Source organism: Cygnus olor, chromosome Z (assembly GCF_009769625.2).
Source record: "Cygnus olor isolate bCygOlo1 chromosome Z, bCygOlo1.pri.v2, whole genome shotgun sequence".
Lineage (NCBI taxonomy): Eukaryota > Metazoa > Chordata > Aves > Anseriformes > Anatidae > Cygnus > Cygnus olor.
The window spans coordinates 48,349,944-48,369,573 of NC_049198.1; the positions used below are offsets into that span (position 1 = coordinate 48,349,944).

At 37.6% G+C, this 19,630-nt stretch overlaps 1 protein-coding gene across 3 annotated transcripts in view; it reads right to left on the bottom strand.

Annotated features, from left to right (window-relative positions):
* Positions 1-16,640: 16,640 nt before the first annotated feature.
* SLC12A2 (solute carrier family 12 member 2) overlaps positions 16,641-19,630 on the bottom strand; it is a 63,664-nt gene continuing 60,674 nt past the window's right edge. For all 3 annotated transcript variants that reach the window (XM_040540992.1, XM_040540993.1, XM_040540994.1), the window contains one exon: positions 16,641-19,560. In XM_040540992.1, the coding sequence (XP_040396926.1) occupies positions 19,425-19,560 (136 nt within the window). In that variant the 3' untranslated portion in view covers positions 16,641-19,424. The remainder of the gene's footprint in view (positions 19,561-19,630) is intronic.

The following is a 19,630-nucleotide window of genomic DNA, read 5'->3' on the forward strand; positions in this document are numbered from 1 at the left end:
GTTAAGATCATCAGTGGAGGTACTTTTGCTTGTTGGCAGTCCTTTCTTTGAATGCCCTTAATTAGGTACACAGTCAAGCTGAAAAAATGCAAAAATGTTTTTTTTTTATTCAAGTATTCAAGGTTTCCACAAAGACCTCTCTAAGAAATCTACACTTCTATCTTTTTATTTCATTCTGGATTAAACTGGTGATCATTTTTAAGTAATAGCCAACACTGAATGTATGATTTTGCCATAGCAGTAATAGCCAGAGAAAGGGAAATCAGAAACATTGGATTAAACATTGAATCAAGATGTGCAATGTTCTGTTTTAGATGTTTAGGCTCCTCAGTTTCTGAAGTTACAGACAAATAGAATAATAATACTTAAACATTCTATACCAGCAAAATTAGCCCTACGTATGTCATTGCTGCTCTTCTGGAGAAGGGGCATTTCACAAGGTAATGGCATTAAAAGACGAGTTGCCAGCTTAAGGTTCTAATTTTAGGATGCAGTAGCAACAAGTCTCCCTAGTATATGGGATTTTTTTTCAACATAGAATTGCTCTTCCCAGGGTTTCAAAGATCCAGGCTAACAAACTTTTCCTGCCACCTTATTGTCCTTTTCTGACACTCCAAATAGTCATAAAGTAATAAAATAAATGTATGTTTTTTAAGGAATCATACACTTGAATTTCACTCCAGAAAGAAAATTAGCAGGAATTATGGCATTTTAATTATTCTCATAATTATTGAGTTATTTGGTGTTCCTTGAAGGCTGTGTGTTTATTCAGATTCATTTGACATCAGCTGTTGTCATGCAAGTTTTATTGATTCAGAGCTGCTTTGGGGTAAAATAACTAAAGTCTACAGAAATAAAAAGCCCTTCAGAAGTCCGATAAATATCCAGTACAGCACTGACCTGACTTAACAACTCTAACAGCTAGTTTCCAAGAAGGCTACTATTCGTCCAAATGGGAGCTTTCCAGGAAACACTTACTGCAAGAAAAGCCATCAGACAGAACCCAGTAGAACATTACCCTCTGCTGCCAACTCTGAAACAAGGAGAGAAAATAGAAACACTCTTACTAATGACTCCTCCGAGGCTACAAGTTTTGGACGATTTTGCTGTTAAACAGACATTACTTGCATGTGCTATGAGCACAGCACATTTAAAGAGCCAAGCACAGGCATTACATCCTTTTTTTCTAAACAAGAACTTTCCATCAGATACATCCATGTTAACTAATCAGTTAACAAAGTATGAAAAAGCCTTACATGTTTACTAGAAAGGCAGTATTACCTTCTACCACTTTAAAATGCACAAGACAAGCTATGCACAGTAGCCAGAGAAAAGTTGTCCCTTTCCTCCCCTCAGCATCAAATCCATGGGGGGGGGGGGGGGGGGGAAAAAAAAAAAAGAACCATTTCCTCCCCAAACAGCCTGTCATACTAGATACTTCTATACCTATTTCTCCAAAGTCCTCTACACGTTAGCCCTTTCATTTCTAAATATTAAATGAGAAAGCTGATTACACATGCAAAGAAAGACTAGTGCTTGAAAAAGCTACAAAAAGAAGAAAAATACCACCAACATTTTGTTAACAGTAACATAGAAATCATCTTGCTATTTAAGAGAAGGTGCAGTATAAATCTCTCGGCAATTTGATGCCAAGATTGTAGAGAGTACAGGTAACACCTAGGCCAGGCCTAGGCAGCAGAGACTGAAGCACTAGGGTTTAGCTTCTCAAGCAAGTTACTAGTGTCATGTTTCAACACAGACTTTTTCCACAGGCTCTCATTTTATTCCCTTCCCCTGTTAAAGAAGAAAACAGGTGAGCTAATATGTTTCAAAGCTACTAGTACCTTTCACCCCTGTGCTTACAGTAATTTGACAATTTTTCCATTTGCCACCATGAAATACACCTCTTATTATGATACTTCCTCATTACAATCATTTACAAATGTGTATATATACATATAAATAACTTTAGCTAATACTAATTTTTGAGGAAAGTCTTTTGGTTCTTTCCAGCCTTACTGCAAGGAATCAGCTCCTCAGCTCTAGGTCTAGGCATAGACTTTCCTCGCCTGGACTTTCCTTGCCTGTCAGCACTAAAGCTCAGCACTGCTAACTCTCTACACAATGCTACCAGACCCATCAAAGAATGCATGCTGCTGCCTCTTCCATCTCCAAATGCTCCACAGTGTTTGACCTCTTTGTATGGGTCAAAGTGTATAAGAATTGTACACAGCCTTTTTTAGGGCTTCTCCTCTCTCCTCAAACATGGCTGTAGTTCAGTGACCAGGCTGGCACTGCTGGGGGTATTGCTGAGTTTAAGCATCCAGTGGTTACTTCAGAGTGCTCCATGCTCTTTCTTCATAGCCACACCTCTTAATGTAGCCAACAGCAATGCCTCAGCAATTCAAACACCCAGTATTTTGTGCTTCTTCTCTGAAAGGACAAACCTGTAGCAGTTTTTCATTGCCCAGGTTTTTAAATTAGCATTTTTATTATATATATATATATATATATATATATATATATATATACACTTTTTTTTTTCTTTTCTACAGGGTTTTATTAGACTGACCTAGAATCAACAGTTTAACTTTGGTGCAATGAACGTGGCCTGCAGACTGACGTCTGAAGAATTTGCCCTTGTGCTAAGCCCACAGAAGAACTTGGGACTGGCAATGTACTGCAAAACCAAATACAGCAAAAAATCTCACTGCCCCAGGTGTGTTTCTTAATTCTTTCCATAAATTATACATGAAGGCTAAGCACCTAAACTAACTAATGCTGCAAACCAGACATTTTAAATCCAAGAAAAGGGTTAGATTTATGAAATCTACTCTGAGAGGCCAAAGCTTTGCAATGCTGTATTCATACTTTTTAAAGCAGGAGAGAAGGAAAACATGAACAAGCAAAAGCAAAAGATTTCACATCTAGAATAAAATTCTAGTCCCTATCATGACGGCTTACGTGTTTGACACCAAATTGCTACAGCAGAGAGAGAATATATATTCTCTGTTTCCATAACTTTACAGAACAGTCTCTCCGCTCTGATAAAGAAGGTGATTTCTCACCTGCCCCCATTAAGCTTGTTCCAGGAATGCCAACCAGTTTGTCAGCAGGGGTGACTGCAGAAATGTTTAAACTGTGCGTTTGGACATCGCTTCAGTGTGAGCAGGCTCTCCTTGCTGCCTGGGCTTGTAAAGAATGAGGTGTTTCTAACCGTGACCAAAACCAGATCTTGAGACACAACCAACTCCAGCAGAAACTGCTGGTGGTGTGCCATCATGTAGAAGCCTCCAAAAGTACTGGTCACCCAAACAGGGATTTTGAGGTTTATAATTCTGAACTCCAAGGCCAAAGCAGAAGCTCAGCAGTACTGTCATGCACGAAAATTTGTCTACGTCATATTATAGTATATCCTAAACAGAAATAACCCAAGCTAGCTCAAATCTAGCTAACGCTACTAGCCACTCCTACAAAATGACACCACAAAGAACTTGCGAAAAAGTGATAGTGTGAACATTACGCATATTGAATGAGAACCAGAGGCCTCTTCCTCAAGGGTCTGAACTCCTGCCAGTCATATGAATAGCAACTGGATATGATGAAGCATTAAAACAGGGTAAAATATATAAGTCTCTACCAATTTAAGGAACATTATCCACTTATTTAAAACTTTAACCCTTCTCACTGTTTTACCAGCAGGAGTATTGAAACACAGGAGAAGAGAAAACTGTCAAAGCCCAGAAAAGAAAACTGCTACATAAGAACAATAAGTTCCTGCTGTATCTGAACCAGAAAAATAAATTAAAAATAAAAATAAAAATAAAAAATAAAAAATAAAAATAAAAATAAAAAATAAAAATAAAAAGGAACAGCACTGTTTGTTTATGGTGCAGCATACATTTTAAAGTCCTATACCTAAATGAGATTCTTGATTTTACTGTCCTGGTTTGGGCTAGGATAGAGTTAATTTTCTGCATAGCAGCTGGTTCGGTGCTGTGTTTTGGATTTAGCATAAATGTTGATAATACGCTGACATTTTACTTGCTGCCAAGCAGTGCTGGCACAGAGGCAAGGACTTTTCAGCTCCTTACGCTGCCCTGCCAGCGAGGAGGCTGGGGGTGCACCAGGAGCTGGGAGGGGACACAGCCAGGACAGCTGGCCCAGACTGTCCAGAGGAATATCCTACACCATGTGGTGTCACACTGGACAATGCTATGGGGTGGCTGGCTGCAGTCAGGGGGAACACTGCTCAGGGACAGGCTGGGCATCAGTCAGCATGTGTTGAGCAATTGCACTGTGCATCACTTGTTTCATACATACTATTACTAGTATCATTATTACTATTTCTCATCTTTTTCTGCCTTATTAAACTGTTTTTATCCCAACCCACAAACTTTTACTTTTTTTTCCTGATTCTCCCCCCAATCCCACTGGAGGGTAGGAGGTGTGAGCTATGTGGTGCTGAGCTGCCTGCTGGGTTAAACCACAACACTTAAATTAAATCTGAAAGACTTCTATTAAGTTTCCATTAACTGTAACAGATCATCTCTCTTTATGCTGGTTGTATGGCATTACTGCAGTTTTATCTGATATTGGTGTTTTATCTGGTAATTTTATATTTTATCCCACAGCATTTTGTGTTCACTGCAAACTCAACAAAATAGTGTGAGTTTCCAATAACTATTCAACAGAATTGACCAAGGGCAAGACTACCAAGAAGCTGCCAAAAAAGAAAAAAAAATCCAAAACAAAACAAAGAATATGCATATACATATAGCCACACAGACATGCTGTCAACCACATCAACTGCAGTGAAGAGAACTAACGAATTACTTTCTCTGCTAGGCAAGAATTCCAGAAAGGTTTTGATTTTTAGGCCAGATCACTTAACTGACATCTGAATACCCAACATGTGCTCTCAAGGCCTGGGCTCTGTTTTGAAACCAAGGAGTATACATGCTTTCAAGAAGAAAACATCCGAACCCCAGTATATTTCTTTATCAAAAATAATGCACTATATATCCAGGTGATGCAAATACAAGGACCTAAACCTCAGTCTCTGAATTCCCTAACATAATAGCCATAGCTCTAGGTCTCACTGTTCCTTGTGTGGAGACAGCTTAGGGAAGTTCACTGATATTCTCTCTGCCCTATGCTCTTAAAGCTCTATTCGTCTCTGAGAAGGTAAAAAAGGAAGAGGAAAAAAATCAAATAACTACCAACTTATGCTATAATTTTCAACTGTGTATTCAATTTTTTGAGAAACATTAGTTTTAAGATAAAAATCACCACACTTATCAACCACATTACCAAAACTCACCAGTTTCATTGCTGTCCTGGCTGTTCAAGAAAAATCACCTAGCAGAAAGCTCAAAGTATGCAAGAAACAACTGATTAAGAAGTTGCTAGTTCAAAAGAAACCTTGCAAAGTAGTCTGCCCCTGAGCTTAAAAGATAATTGCACTGTTCTCCTCCATTTATATAACATTTCTGGAAGTCATCAATTCTTAAAAAAAAAATCTGAAAAAAAGCAATTATGAGCATCTGAGATAGGAAAGAGAAATGAAGACATTTGAACAGTATGTCTTACACAAGACATGCACAAAGGAGCTATGGATGGAGATACCTGTAACCATTTAAGGTTAACATCAGTGTGGAAAAGTTGTTTAGTACAACTACAACACATCTGGTATGCTACAATGAGATAGAAAGTTTACATCACCGTTTTTGCATACATTTTCACTTGGGTGCATGCACAATTAACCTATGATTGCTTCGTGCAAGTTTCAGGGTCTAGAAACCCATAAACAATAACACATAGGAAACAATCATTCAAAACAATCATTCAAAACAAAACAATCATTCAAATACCTCTGATGGAGATCATTCCAGAGATTGCAGTTAGCTGAACTGGCTTATTTATTGGAACATAAAATACAACATGAAGAAAAACCTGCACAGACAGCTTGATGGTCTTTACAACTTTGTTTATAAATCTGTGCTTAAAGGAAAGCAGACATTAATCTTTGCAAGAAAAATCATATTGTGGAAGAGAAAAGAATCTCTCTTCCACTACACCCAAATCCCAGGAGAAGATTAGATGATCTGAATCCTTTTTTAACTGTTACTTCTCCACTCAGCCTCCCCAGTATATTCTCTAAAATAATTAATTTGCGTACGTGCTCTGCATGAATTTACAATTCCACAGCCTCAGAATTATATTCTCCATTAAGTTATACAATGACTGCATAATGTATTCATTCCATATCACATCCCTTTCCCTTTGTTTTATCAGGACATAATATACAACCTCAAAAAAAAAAAAAAAAAAAAAAAAAAAAAAGGGACTGGTTTCTCCCATGTCCTGTGCCCTTCCACAGCAAAACACTTATGTGTAGCACGGTGAACGAGGATTCATCAATTATTCATTGCCTTTTCCAATACAAGAGCAGAGGTGCAAAGAAATCTGTCAGCTTCGAAAGACAGCTATTTCTCTTTCCAGGTAGTTATCTACTGAGTAAAGGACAAAATTGTAGAACTACTCACAACACGATAGCGTGGTTTCTGAAAAGTCCAAGGTGGTGTCCAAAGAAGATGCTTATATTAATGGAATATAAATCAGATGGAATATATGAAAAACCACAAAAAGATGCATCTATCTCAGGAAGCTGCCAAGATGAGAAATTTTCAAGATTACTAAGAGCATTGTGGAGAAGTTTTATTGGATGACTGCCCTCCAAAACTTTTTCAAAGACATAATATTAGTTTGCTAGTGCAGTCATTGATACTCTGTTGTGGTGGTTTTACCCTGCTGGGCAGCTAAACTCCACCATGTTGCTCTTTTCCTTCCCCTCCTCCAAGGAAGAAGGGGAAAAAATATGATGATATATTCCAATACAGGTCCCCCATGGGTGGCAGCTCCTCCATGGAATTTGTGGCTTGTTTTAAATGCACCACAGTCAGAACATTAACACCTGAACAAAGCTGAAACCATAAGAAAAAACCAAGTGTTTGTCTTCCCAAGAAACCATTACGCATGATGAGCCCTGCTTTGCTGGAAGTGGCCTAACACCTGCCTGCCAATGGGAAGTAGCAAATGAATTCCTTGTTTTGCTTTGCTTGTGCAGGTGACTTTTGCTTTACCTAGTAAACTGTCTGTATCTCAAGCCGTGAGTTCTCACACTTTCACGTTCCTGATTCCCCCATCCCACTATGGGGGGTGAGCAAGTGGCTGCATTGTGCTGAGTGGCCTGCCAGGGTTAAAGCACAGCAAGTAGATAGCAACAACTCCCACCCTGCCAGTTATTTCAGATAGTTTCTAACCTTAGGTGCATTAACAGCATCGGCCTTGTGCACTGAGCAGCTCAACATTTTTTTTTCTTTCTGTAAAAATAATGCTTTTTGTCATCTGTTTTGAATTGATTCCCTCTAAAATTTCCATGCATGTCCCTATCTCTCAGTATTTTCTTTATAATTAAAGTAATAACTGGGGTTTATAACATCTATACCTACTTCAACTTATGGAGTCATCCTGACATTGGAGGGTTAATAAAGGTATTATTTTAGCATTTACCAGCTTGTATGCATCACTCCTGGCATGAGCTTTTATTGCTTTCATATTTTTATACAAGCAGTGATGAGAACAGAGCATAATTACAACAGCGCCATTCCTACCACAACAATGAAGCCCCTGTCAGCATTTCCCAAATAAAAGCCTATACTCAGTCTTGTTACACAGCTGTATTAATGCTCCAAACTGAGTTTATAAGGCTGATGTAGGAGAGTATATGCTTCTTTCCCTTTTCACTTCCAAAGGTATATCAGTTCATCAAATGTCTATTGATTAAGAACAAAAGTAAATTAGTTGACTTATGAATGATGCACTCAGACATAGGTCAATTTAAAAAGAAAACAAACTGGATAACACAATGAATCCAACTCCCTTTTTAAAACAAACTTTTTAGAAAAAGTATTTTTTTTAAATGGCCACAAGGACTCTACTTTTGGATTAATGAACACTTTCTCCATTTATATTCCAAAATAATCTTGAATATTGGACCTAATATAAATGCACAACCATCTACACATTTAATAATGCATACTACTTAAAGATTTAAAGGAACTGAATTCAATTAGATCTAAAATGAGTTTTATTCCAATAGTTTAAGGTTTTTATTTCCAATAGTTTTAAGTCATCAAATGAAAATGAAAGATAAAAAAATTAGAAGACCTGATGTTTACTGGCTGAGAGGCAGAAAAGTCATAATTAAAAATCAAGTTTCAGCCTGAAATGCCCATCCATCAGTAGAGTTATTGATCAGTGCATAACTCACACAGCTTAGAAAAGCCAAATTAAAAACAAACAAACAAACAAAAAAAACCCTACAGTATTTCTAAGGCTAAGCGTACTACTGAGACACCTCAGCTTTATGTCTCTCACTCTTGATCAATAAGACCAACATCACTAGGCAGCGTAGTCAACAACAGCCCCATCACTGGAGAGTGCAATGTATTGTTCAACATGCCTCTGAAGTGTGTAGGAAAGCACTTTTCTGTATCAATCAATGAATTGTTAAGACACATAATACACAATATTTTAAGCCTCTGGTTTCAGTATGCCTAAAATCCAAGGAAATCCTTACACTGTATTCTATTGTTACACTGATAAAAGTACATAGAGATGGTCAAAAATAGCTGCTCTTGAATCAGAGCCGAGCTCCACAAGGATTGCTCATAATGCAGTCCATCTACTAAATATTAATCCATGGAAAATACCAAGTATACCAGGCAAGCTGTTAATTACATGGATTGAAATTCCTTTGCCTGTTTACTATGGGATGCAAAGAAACATTGTTCCTAAGCATCCCACATAATAATAATATCCATTCAATCTCATTACAGCTGTTTTTTGGCTAAACAGTAGCTGTCTGGGAATCAGTTTGAAAGCTAGGATGAAAGCATAAAAAGAGTGTTTGAAAGGAAAATTCATTGTTATAAATAATTTCTCAACTGGTGAGAACACAGATGAAAATTTAAAAAATGTGCCCACTTCAAAATACAAGAGTTTTTGGAATATGGAGCTAACCACAGATGGGTCTTATTTCCTTCTCAATGAAAGGAACCCACCACTTTTTTGGTCTAGCCTTCTCTCCTGAGAAGAGCAGCAACACTTGCTTCACGCAACATCGAACAGAATGTGAGAGCACTACTCACAGTCAGATTATTTATGTGAATCCAACATGCTGTAAGGCATTTCAGTGTCTTCCCTTCTTCTTCTCTCCTTTTCAAGTGGACTAAACAGGCTCTTGCGTATTTGTGTTTGTATTTAACATCCTATCTACCCATACATGTTCTCCAACTTCTTTCAGTGAAATAAAAACTAAACTACCCTTCATCAGGACACATGCTCTTAGGAAAGCACAGTCCAGAGGAAACATCCAAGAAAAACAAACCACAGTAACCAGTGCTTGAACTGAGCACAACCAAAGCAAATAATTGAAAAGCTCTTGTTCCCATAAAGTTACATTAAAAACCCACCAAAATATTGCTGCTTGCAAGACAAAAGCCAGTAAAAGTGAACATGAAATGGACCTCAAATATGTATATAACTTGGTATGGTTAATACCAAAAAGAAAAACTATCCCCAAACCAGTCTTTTGTAGAAAGCAGAATTTTTTAAAACAATGTTTCTGAGGTTTCAAGACTGACATTCACAGAAAACGAGGTCATACCTATTTGCCCACAGAACATGAAAAAAGGGGCAGTCACAGTGTCAGGTTGACCTTTTCTATTGTTCAGATAACACTTTCCTAAATTAATAAAATAGAAATATCTTCTAGGCATGAGAAAGAAACATTCTTAATACTTGCAGTCTCTTATCACTCTTCAGACTAACAACAGCATCAGTTAATATAATATACACTTTTGTGTAATATCCATCAGCTTGTTAGTTTAACCAAATGGTTAGTTTTGATACCTAGTTAGCCACTCTTTATTTATTTATTTATTTTTTAATATTTCACATTCACCTATCAATTAAAAAAAAAAAAAGTCCCAATTTCCTAGTGTCAGGACATTTCCCAGATTTTCCTCCATAATAGCCACAAGTATCCTCTCCAAAAGTAGTACAACCATCACTAAATCTCATAAATACAGAGACTTCACCATATGCTGCTGTGGTAACATACCAAAGAACTATGCATTCATTCATAGAATGCAGTCTACCTTAAACAAGCATGCAAGAAGGAAAGCTGATTATGAAAGCAACTAAGAACAGATATTTTCAAGTGACCAAGATTCTCATAGAAATCAAGATGTGTTAAAAAGCAAGAGGAAGCACACTCCAGAATATCGGCCACATAAGATGTCATATCCACAACAGCACTTTCAATGATGCAAGGAGCACCGAGCATTCCATAACTAAATGGTTAATTATGAAGAAATAAAGAAAAACAAACAAACAAAAAAGACAAAAAACAGCAAAGAAAAAAACAACAAAATACATTAAGCACTTCCCTAGTATATTGTGCTTCTTCAAAAATAATTAGCATGCACAGAGGGCATTTATTCCTTTCACACATTATCTCTGATAGAAAATGAAAATAACAAGAAAAATTATTCAAAACATAAAGCTCCATTACTGTTTCTTCCCTCACATGCACTCCCATTTGGATAAGACTCCACATCTACACATAGAGGTAGTCTAGAACTCTTCTCAAATGCCTTTTTATGCCCACTTATCTTTCCACACAATACTTCAATTTCTCCAAAAGAGTAGAAGAAAAAAATGACAAAATAAGGGGACAAAGTCGTGGTCCTCATCCTCTTCACAAATGCAAGAATTTATCGTTTTGATCTATACTCATTTATTTATGCCAGTTGAATTTTACATTGCATTTATTTTCTATATCAACCCCACTTTTTTTTCATTAACCTTTGACTTCACAATTCTCACACACAAAACACATTCATCTTTCTAATCCCTGTTTTACCTTTCATTCTGAGGTGATTCTAATGTGCCTGTTACTGGTTTCCATTTAGATTCCCATACTCTTAAAATTCCCTGTCATCTTTGCAGTTACCTAAAACAATTCCAGCCAAAGCCTACAATGTCTACAATGCCTACAAAGTAGAACTCAGAACCATAGGATCTCATTCATGTGCATTCATCTTCTGCCAGTCAGCTTTAACATATTATTAACAACCCCAACTCCCTCAGCCTGTCTTCATAGGAGAGGTGCTCCAGCCCTTTGATCATCCTCACGGCCCTTCTCTGGAGTCGTTCTCCTTTCCTAGCAGTATTATCCATAATGTCTCAGAACATACTTGACAATGAAATAGATCGCAGAAAGAGGCCACCTGATCACAAGCTCTGGTAGATACAGGGTATTTTAAACAGCAATACCTGCTGGAAGGGAAATACACCTATGAAAAACCAATTCCATGTTTCTTGACTGTCTTGATAATTTCTTGATGTAGTTGCTCAAAAAGCCACTTAGAACAAATTCTCTACTGAATCTGTTTTCTCACAAGAAAGAATTGGCTGGGGATGTGAAGGCCAAAAGCAGTCTTTGCTGCAGTGACTATGACAGAGAGTGGAGTTTTAAATCCTGAGAGATGTAAGCAAGACAATAAGCAGAATTACAACCCTGGGCTTCAGGAGAGCAGATGTTGGCTTTGAAGATCTGTGTAGCAGTTTCCTACAGAAGACTGCCCTGTTTCAAAGTTAAAAGTAATTACAAAAAAAAAAAAAAAAAAAAGTATTTCCCATTAAGACGAAGAGAGAATATTCCTAGTACTTGCAGCAAAACCTAGAAATTAGGATTTAATCTGAATTCTGAATCTGCCACTAAGTCACTTCCAGGTACAAAAGCTGCCATATAATATGGTTAATTACTACTTCCAGAACAAGGAGAGGATTACAAACTCAGAACCTATCACTCTTTATTTAGAGGCTGACTACTCACAGTCAAAGTTGCAACAGGAGAAGATGCCTTTTATTACTAACCTGGCTTTATCCTGGGAAAGTGAAAATTCCTCGATTATGTGTGGAGTGATGGCCCAGAGATTCAGAAAGACAGGCTCCAAATCATAAATGAATACTGGAGTGTTTTGTGTCTGGGACAGAATGAGCTTTCTACAATGACCTAATAGTCCCAGGGCTGGCCAGCACAGAAGAAGATCCATTTTCTGGGTAGAAAAAAAGCTCAGTTCCCAGAGCCAACAAGTGATCATAACTTCTATTATTATTTTTTTATCTGTTGGAATTACTTGCATCATGGTGATTCCGAGGCCCCAGATGAGAATCAAGACTCATTTTGATAGGTGCATACAAGTATGGCAAGAAAGCAACTAAAATCCTGCAATCTAATTAAAATAAAGATAACACAGATCAAGAGTACTTTGAAGGGTTTGGCATGTATTTGCCAAAGCTTGAGTTTTCCCAATAAATCCTACCTTGTCTGAAATACTATCACCGCTAGCAGAAGGATACACAAAGATTTTAATGAGAATAAACCTCTAAAATTAACAACACTCAACTGTGCAATCAAAAGTAAAATGAAATTCTATATGAGGTTAGCCAAAATCCCATGGGAAAGCCCACACTTTATTCTGTGGTTAGCCTTGATTTCATATGTTAATAATACGAATGGCTGTTGTTGGTTGACTCCATAAAATGTCATTTCCTTTGAGGTGCAGGCTCCTCTTGGCAGGAACTGTGTTTTGACCCACTGTGATTTCTAGGTTACTGGTGCTTAAACTACTATGTTTTGCTACAAGCAACAACGTTTACTCTTGTGCTTTTATTTTTGCACTTTACATCATGTATAGATTTTTCTTTACCCATTGCTCATCAAAGACGAGCTGCATTAAATAGACCAACACATTTATTGAACACATAGGTTAACACCGGATTATCACGAAAATTCTTTTGTACGTACATCCCATCCCCTCTTTCATATATATATATATTTTAATACAGTTCTTAATCTATGCAATCAGTAACAGTAATAAAAAGGAGTTCCTATAATTTGCAAACGATCAAACAGGGCTGGGAGTGAGCATGTTTCAAGGCTAATCTCAGCTCTCCAGTTTTTCACCAAGAGCCTGTGGAAATCCTTTTGCTTGTGACTCCATTTCACCATCTGTTTTGCAGAGACAAATTTGATTGCTGAGAGATGTTCCAAGATTTAGTTATTAGTTGTAAAACACTTCAACAGAGCGATAAAGTTAGTCTCAAGCTTAATAAGCTTGAAAATGCCAAATGCTACACTATTCAGTCTCCTCCAATACTTTAAATAGCCAGTACTGGAATATTTAGGGATGACATGAGACAAAGCTTTTATCTTCTTCCTTCTACCTCTCTACTGCTGAAAGGTGGTAGACATTTGTCATGCCTCTTACTTATGAAGCAAAAAAATCTTGCTGAAATGTTACAGATCACTCTGAAACTAGGTGGGATGTTAGTCAAACCTCTCTATTTAAAAGGTCTCCTCCTCTGCCTGGAGCTTTTATCCTTCTGGCTCACTAAGGTTAAGACAACTGGAATTAACCACTAAGAAAAATGGACATCACTCAATGTTTTACAAAATGGTGGTTACCTCCAAGAGGCTGTCTGAACTCAACAGGAAACATTTACATGGAGATTTGTATGTCCTTTAGAACACAACCAGAGTAATTTGCCCTTAACAGAAGGGGAAAAGCAGCATTTGTCTACTTCTTTTCTCCAATTCACAGTCAAAACTATGAAAAAAAAATTATATATAATGCATAAGAGTCCTATTACGCTGATATGTGTGAAGTTTATTCAAAGCACTGAGTCATTTAGCCCACGAAACCATAGGAACAGTGCAAGAAATGAGTATTTGATACTTCAGATAACTCATTAACCAAAATACTAAAAGACAACAGTGCCATCTTGTGTCATTATTATAGTTGGAACTACTCACAAATTGCAGAGAAAATATTTCCTACCTCTTTCACTAAGCCCCAGGTTTTATTAGTAAGATTTTGTAATTATTATTTTGTCGTTACTAATGTGGATGGAAACTGAAGGACTAGGGAAATGAGGTTCCTAGACCCAACACTTCCCACTAGGCTTTGATTTGGCTGATTTTTAGGTTCTGCTTGCACCAGCTCCCTGGGAGGTGGGAACACGGGGGCCTTTCTTCCCTTACACATGGATGCCAGTGATATTAAGACACTGGTTAGTAGCGCATTTTGCAAGATTTCACCAAAACACACAGAAAAAAAAATATATATGTTTGCATTACACACCACACATTAGCAAACATCAGAGCATATTATGAAATAACCTTAAGCTGATGACCTTAATACTTTTCCTGCACATTATCTGAGTTGGATTGGCAACTTGTTTAACATCTGCAAAGCAAATGAGCTGAGCTATACCCAACCTCTTAGGACTCGGAAGTTCACCCAACCCACACTGGGTATAGTGCACTAGGGAACGTTTAGGCACTTTCTTCATAGCAAGTGTTTGCGTGAAGCTAGGTTTTCCCTTTCTGTGGTCGTTTATAACCCGCATTCCTGCCGTGAATGACTCCCCAACCACCTCAGTGCCCAGGAGCTGACAAGCAGGGAATGTCGGCTAAATACGAAGGGAAACGTGCAGAACGTGCTCCTAAGGGCCCAAGCCACCGGGGGTTTCGCGTGGCGACCCCACTGCGGCAGTTGCTCCCGGAGGTGCCGCGCACACGGCGCCCCACACGGGCAGGACTCCCCCCACGCCCCGCTGACTGGACAGCCGCCATCACGGCAGCCATACCCCCGCCCCGCCCCGCCCCCCCCCCCCTCCCCTCCCCTCGCCCAGCCGGCTCGCCATCGACGGTTTAACGGCCGCCGCGAGCTTCCCGCTCCCCGCAGCAGCTAATAAGAAGAGGAGGGGAGGCGGCCGCAGCCAATAGGGACGCGGGGCTGGCGGGAGGGGCGGGGCCAGGCTGACGGCGACTCTGGACCCCCCCCTCCCCAAACCCACGGGATTACGCTACCCTGTCTGGGACTGCGGTCCACGCTCCACATACGATAGAGTACAGTGTATCATGGCCGATCTGAGCTCCGGGCGTATAAGGCTCGTGTTTTTAACAGAAATGTCTTTTGTTTTGAGGAGGCACGCGCTGCTGCTTCAGCATTAACTGATCTCCTTCAGAAGTTAACAGATTGATTTGTACTAGCTTGTTTCTCCCCATCCTAAACACAGGCATCGGCTCGTATCAAACTAACCCCGTCTTAACTCCAAAAATCTCTTCGCTGCTCCTCCGTCAAGAGCAGCAAGAGAATGCACTGCTAAATTTTCCGAAACCCAAACCTGCTATTTTCACCCTGCACCAAAAGAAGTAAGGCAGCGCTACAGAAGCACTATTCAACACCTCCATAGCCACACAGACTTTAAGCCTGCAGCTAAAATTAAAGCAGGTTTTAAGTGCACAAAGGCAAGATTTACAGGAGCCCAGAGAGGTTACATGAGAACTGTAACCAGGCTGATATTCACTCAGGTGAAGGGAGCCCTCCTTTCCTGTTCCACAACAGAACAACTAACTATACAGTGTGATCATTTGTTTGATTGTTGTAGGCAACTGATGAGCACAACCTTGGCCTTTTTTTTAAAAAAAAAAAAAAGCTTGTAAACCATATGTGAAGTCACTTATTTATGAATTCAGCTAATGGTACTGTTTGATTATTTAGGTCAACACATTCGTCAGCACACATAATCCAGAAAAGCCATTACATACCATATCCTGTAGCTCTTTTACCAACCAAAAGATAGGTTAGAGCCAACAGCATAGAAGTTTGCAGCACACTCTAAACAAGAGTTCCCTTTCCCCTGGCCTTCAAATCTCCTCTCAAGGCCTATCTTTAAATACATGGGAAAGATATTTAGTAAATTGAGGACAGATTAACCCCTAATAATTTCAGATCACTAATTTTTAAATAACATTTAACAGTCATCAAGCTGTACTAGGAAACACCAAAATTAATGAGGTTAAGTTCTTTAGTGATTCTAAGTATTACCTTATATGAGAACACAACTTACAATTTGTAATTTTGCTTTCAAGCTTACATTTCACAACTAGTTCCTAGTTGAATATACATAACATAGTTAAACCCAAGCTTGTCTTGCTTACAAGTGGCTTTGGCACTGAATGTCAAAATTATTTTCCCAACTTACTTCCTCACATCCCAGTGGGTAACTACCTTGACAGAGGAGTTAGACAGTCTTTCACAAGTTCCATTTGTAATAGGAACATATTTTCTGATACTACTATTCCAGCTTAAACATACTGCATATTGCTGATTGGTCCCCATTGTCTGTTCTGCTCTCTAAAATTTCTGATGACAAAGTGTTGGTTGCATATGAAAAATAATCCGGCTAGTGGCAAGCATTCCACCTGTGAACAAATATATATATATTCCTTATACCTATATTATACCTTATACCTATATTCCTTTTAGTAATAGTCCCATACAAATTCCACAATAACAGGTAAAATATCAGATGTATACAATAAGCTGATCCATGTATCAGGTAACATTTTTATAATGACTTGGTTAAATTATGAGCACAATTCACTATCCTTTACCAATAAAAGGTTTTTTCTTTAGACAAGACAGTTGTATTGAATTCACTTCCTTTTATTGCAGTGACATCCCCATGATACAAAGTATTAACTGCAATAGTTACGTTAAAACATTAGAAAAGCATTTGTGTGTGACAGTTACAGTACAGTATCAAATATTACATCTTCAAACCAAGTGGGTCATTACCCACTAACGCTCAAATCTTTAAATTATTTTCAGTTATTTTTAAATATGTAATGTCAGAAAAGCATATAAAAAGAATGTATGTAAAAGGAAACCTAAATACAAATAGAGTGAGCAAATAAATAATTGATTTTCACCAGCCATTGCTGACTTTCTAAACCCATACGAAGAAACCTAATCTATAGAAAGTATGAATTTTCATGTGTCAGTGATATTTCATTTTTCAAGTAATTAACGATTGGAACATAATTAAATTTGGCATCAAAATCAAAGCAGAAGTTGGAACGACTGCCACTAACTGACATTTGTTGCTAACAATTACTATTAACTGTTGAAGTTTTAGTGTAGCAAATAATCTTGAAACTTGACCTTGTGCCTAGCGTTAGTGGACTTCTGAGAGTGGATATGTGAAAAGCATCCTACATATTTCACAGACATTACCCTAGCTATCCCCATATGCATATTTAGATATATTTTATATAATTTTATACACATATATGCATGTATACAGACACTTCATTTGGTTTCTGTGTTACAGGTCACAAGCAATGGTTTCCTGAATGGGCAAAAAAAAACTTTTAAATAAGTGTACCTGTGCACTTTTTTTTTTTTTTAAAGATAGCAGCACTAAGTCCATGCCTTACTGTCCATCTGTTCAAAATAACATAACCCACAAAACAAGAAGAAACATGGCAATGATTCCATATTCACAATGTGATATCCATATCCCCCAACAACCATGGTAAAATCTGTAATAGACACAACGGTTATTTTGATTTCCACCCCCTCACTTGGGAGGAAGTAGCACTTTTACTGCAAACTGTCTTATGTTTATTTTAACAAGCTGGGTTCATGCTGGCATCAGTTATCTCACACTTAGCAGCAAAACATGCATGTTCTTGTTTTTTAAAGTGAAATGATTCAATAGACTCAAATCCAATTGATAGAAACAAATGGAAAAAAAATTTGCGGTTCAACAAGATATTGACAACAACATACACTGCACTGTGTAGATTTTTATCTTGAATCATAACAACTTGAAGCTCTACCTTGCCACATAATGACTAATTGCTTTGTCCTTCAAAAAGAAACGGGTACATTTCAATTTGATCTCGTATTTAGCATAACACACCTTTTCTGTGCATCCTTAAATGAAAGTCACTGAAGCACTGGTAAACTGATCCAGTAGCATGTCCAACGCTAATATCAAAAGCTTGTGAAATGTTTTTAGGCAATCCTTTCTATCCAAAATATATAGGAATTTAAAAACAGTTCACATTTTACCTTTGTATAAAGGCTCAAGTGTAATTTCTTCTGTAGGTGTTCATAGTAGACTAAATTATGAAGTTGTCAAAATATACGATGAAAGGGCACACAAGATTGGCAGTTTTGTGATTGAACATAGAAAACGTATAAAGTAGAATGTATGGAAAAAATCTAAACTGGCAGATGATCAAACCTGAGTATCTTTTAATAAAAGATTAAGTGTATTTTCTCACAACTTGAATGAATTGACTAAAAACATCTCCCCTAGTAACTAGTGGTCCTTTTAACCATTTGTTGAAAAATGCGAGAGAACTTTAGCTTTTGCTTTTTATATCGGATAGCAAGATTCCACATAGTGTTTACTGTTTTCTGTTAGATAGTATCACATTGCTCATATTATCCCCATTTAAGCCTTAAGTTGAGTTTTGTTTCAAACTAAGTTTAAGTGACACCAAAATATTAATAGGCCAAGAACTAGGACAGGATTTTTTCTTTCTTCCAATTTTTCAGCAGATAAATGGCCTTTGTCTGTTAAGATGAATTGCTTCTAACTAGAGCTATAGATTTACACAGCATCCTTCACCAAGTCAGCTAACCTTAGCTGTGTATTTCAGACTAATGCCAAGGAAGTACACAATGTCAAATTTGAGAAGAGGATCCTCTGACAATGTAGTTTTATTTTAACTGTTTAATTTTATTTTAACTGTTACAAAATTTGGTAGTACAGAGTCCTGACAGCAGGAATTTGTCTTAGTTCAATTGACCTGCCCCAATTCTCACCTTTAAATCTAACAGATATAATAATAATAATAAAAACAAAACTTTCTGACAATAGAAAACATACAGTACTAAGAACTAATAGCTCAATGGAAGACTGAAAAGCAGCATTCATTTTTATTGTAATATGGAAGAGATTAAAAACTAAAGGAAGTCCGATCTAAAGTCTTAGTTGAAGGCAGATTTTGACATTCTATATAAATTTACAAAATAGGATGTACGTGGATGAGATTTGGTTAATTTCAGAAGGCACCTCAAGGCTAAAAGGCTTTTATAAATCTATAATCCTTTCATTGATTAAAAATAAAACACTTTTATTGCTGCTATTCAAATAGCAAACAAAAAGCTTGTCTTGTTCTTCAGTCTAACAAGGAATCCTCCCCCATTAAGCAAGATTAAATTACAGAAAATATAAAATAAACTGAAGATGTCACAACTTTAGGAATACATTGACTTTCCTTGTGTGCTTTCAAGTCAGTGAAATAGTGAAAGAAGAGTCACTTTTTGCCTTTGTGATGTTAAGAATCTATAGACCATGTCAGTCACTCTCCCCGGGCACTGAAGTACCATGTCATCGTAGCTGTCCCCTGTGCAGTACTCTTAGGAATAGAAGGTAAGAACACTCTGATGATTCCCACGAACAAGGAGAATTGGTGGCAGATCTTTAGAAAGAGCTTCTAACCAGGCCATGTATAGTGCACTAGAAACTGCACCTTTTCGTGCAACTGGCAAACTCCTAAAATACACAAAAAAAGAACAGTTAAACCTGTAACAAGTACAAGTCATATCATATGAAAACGAAAGTA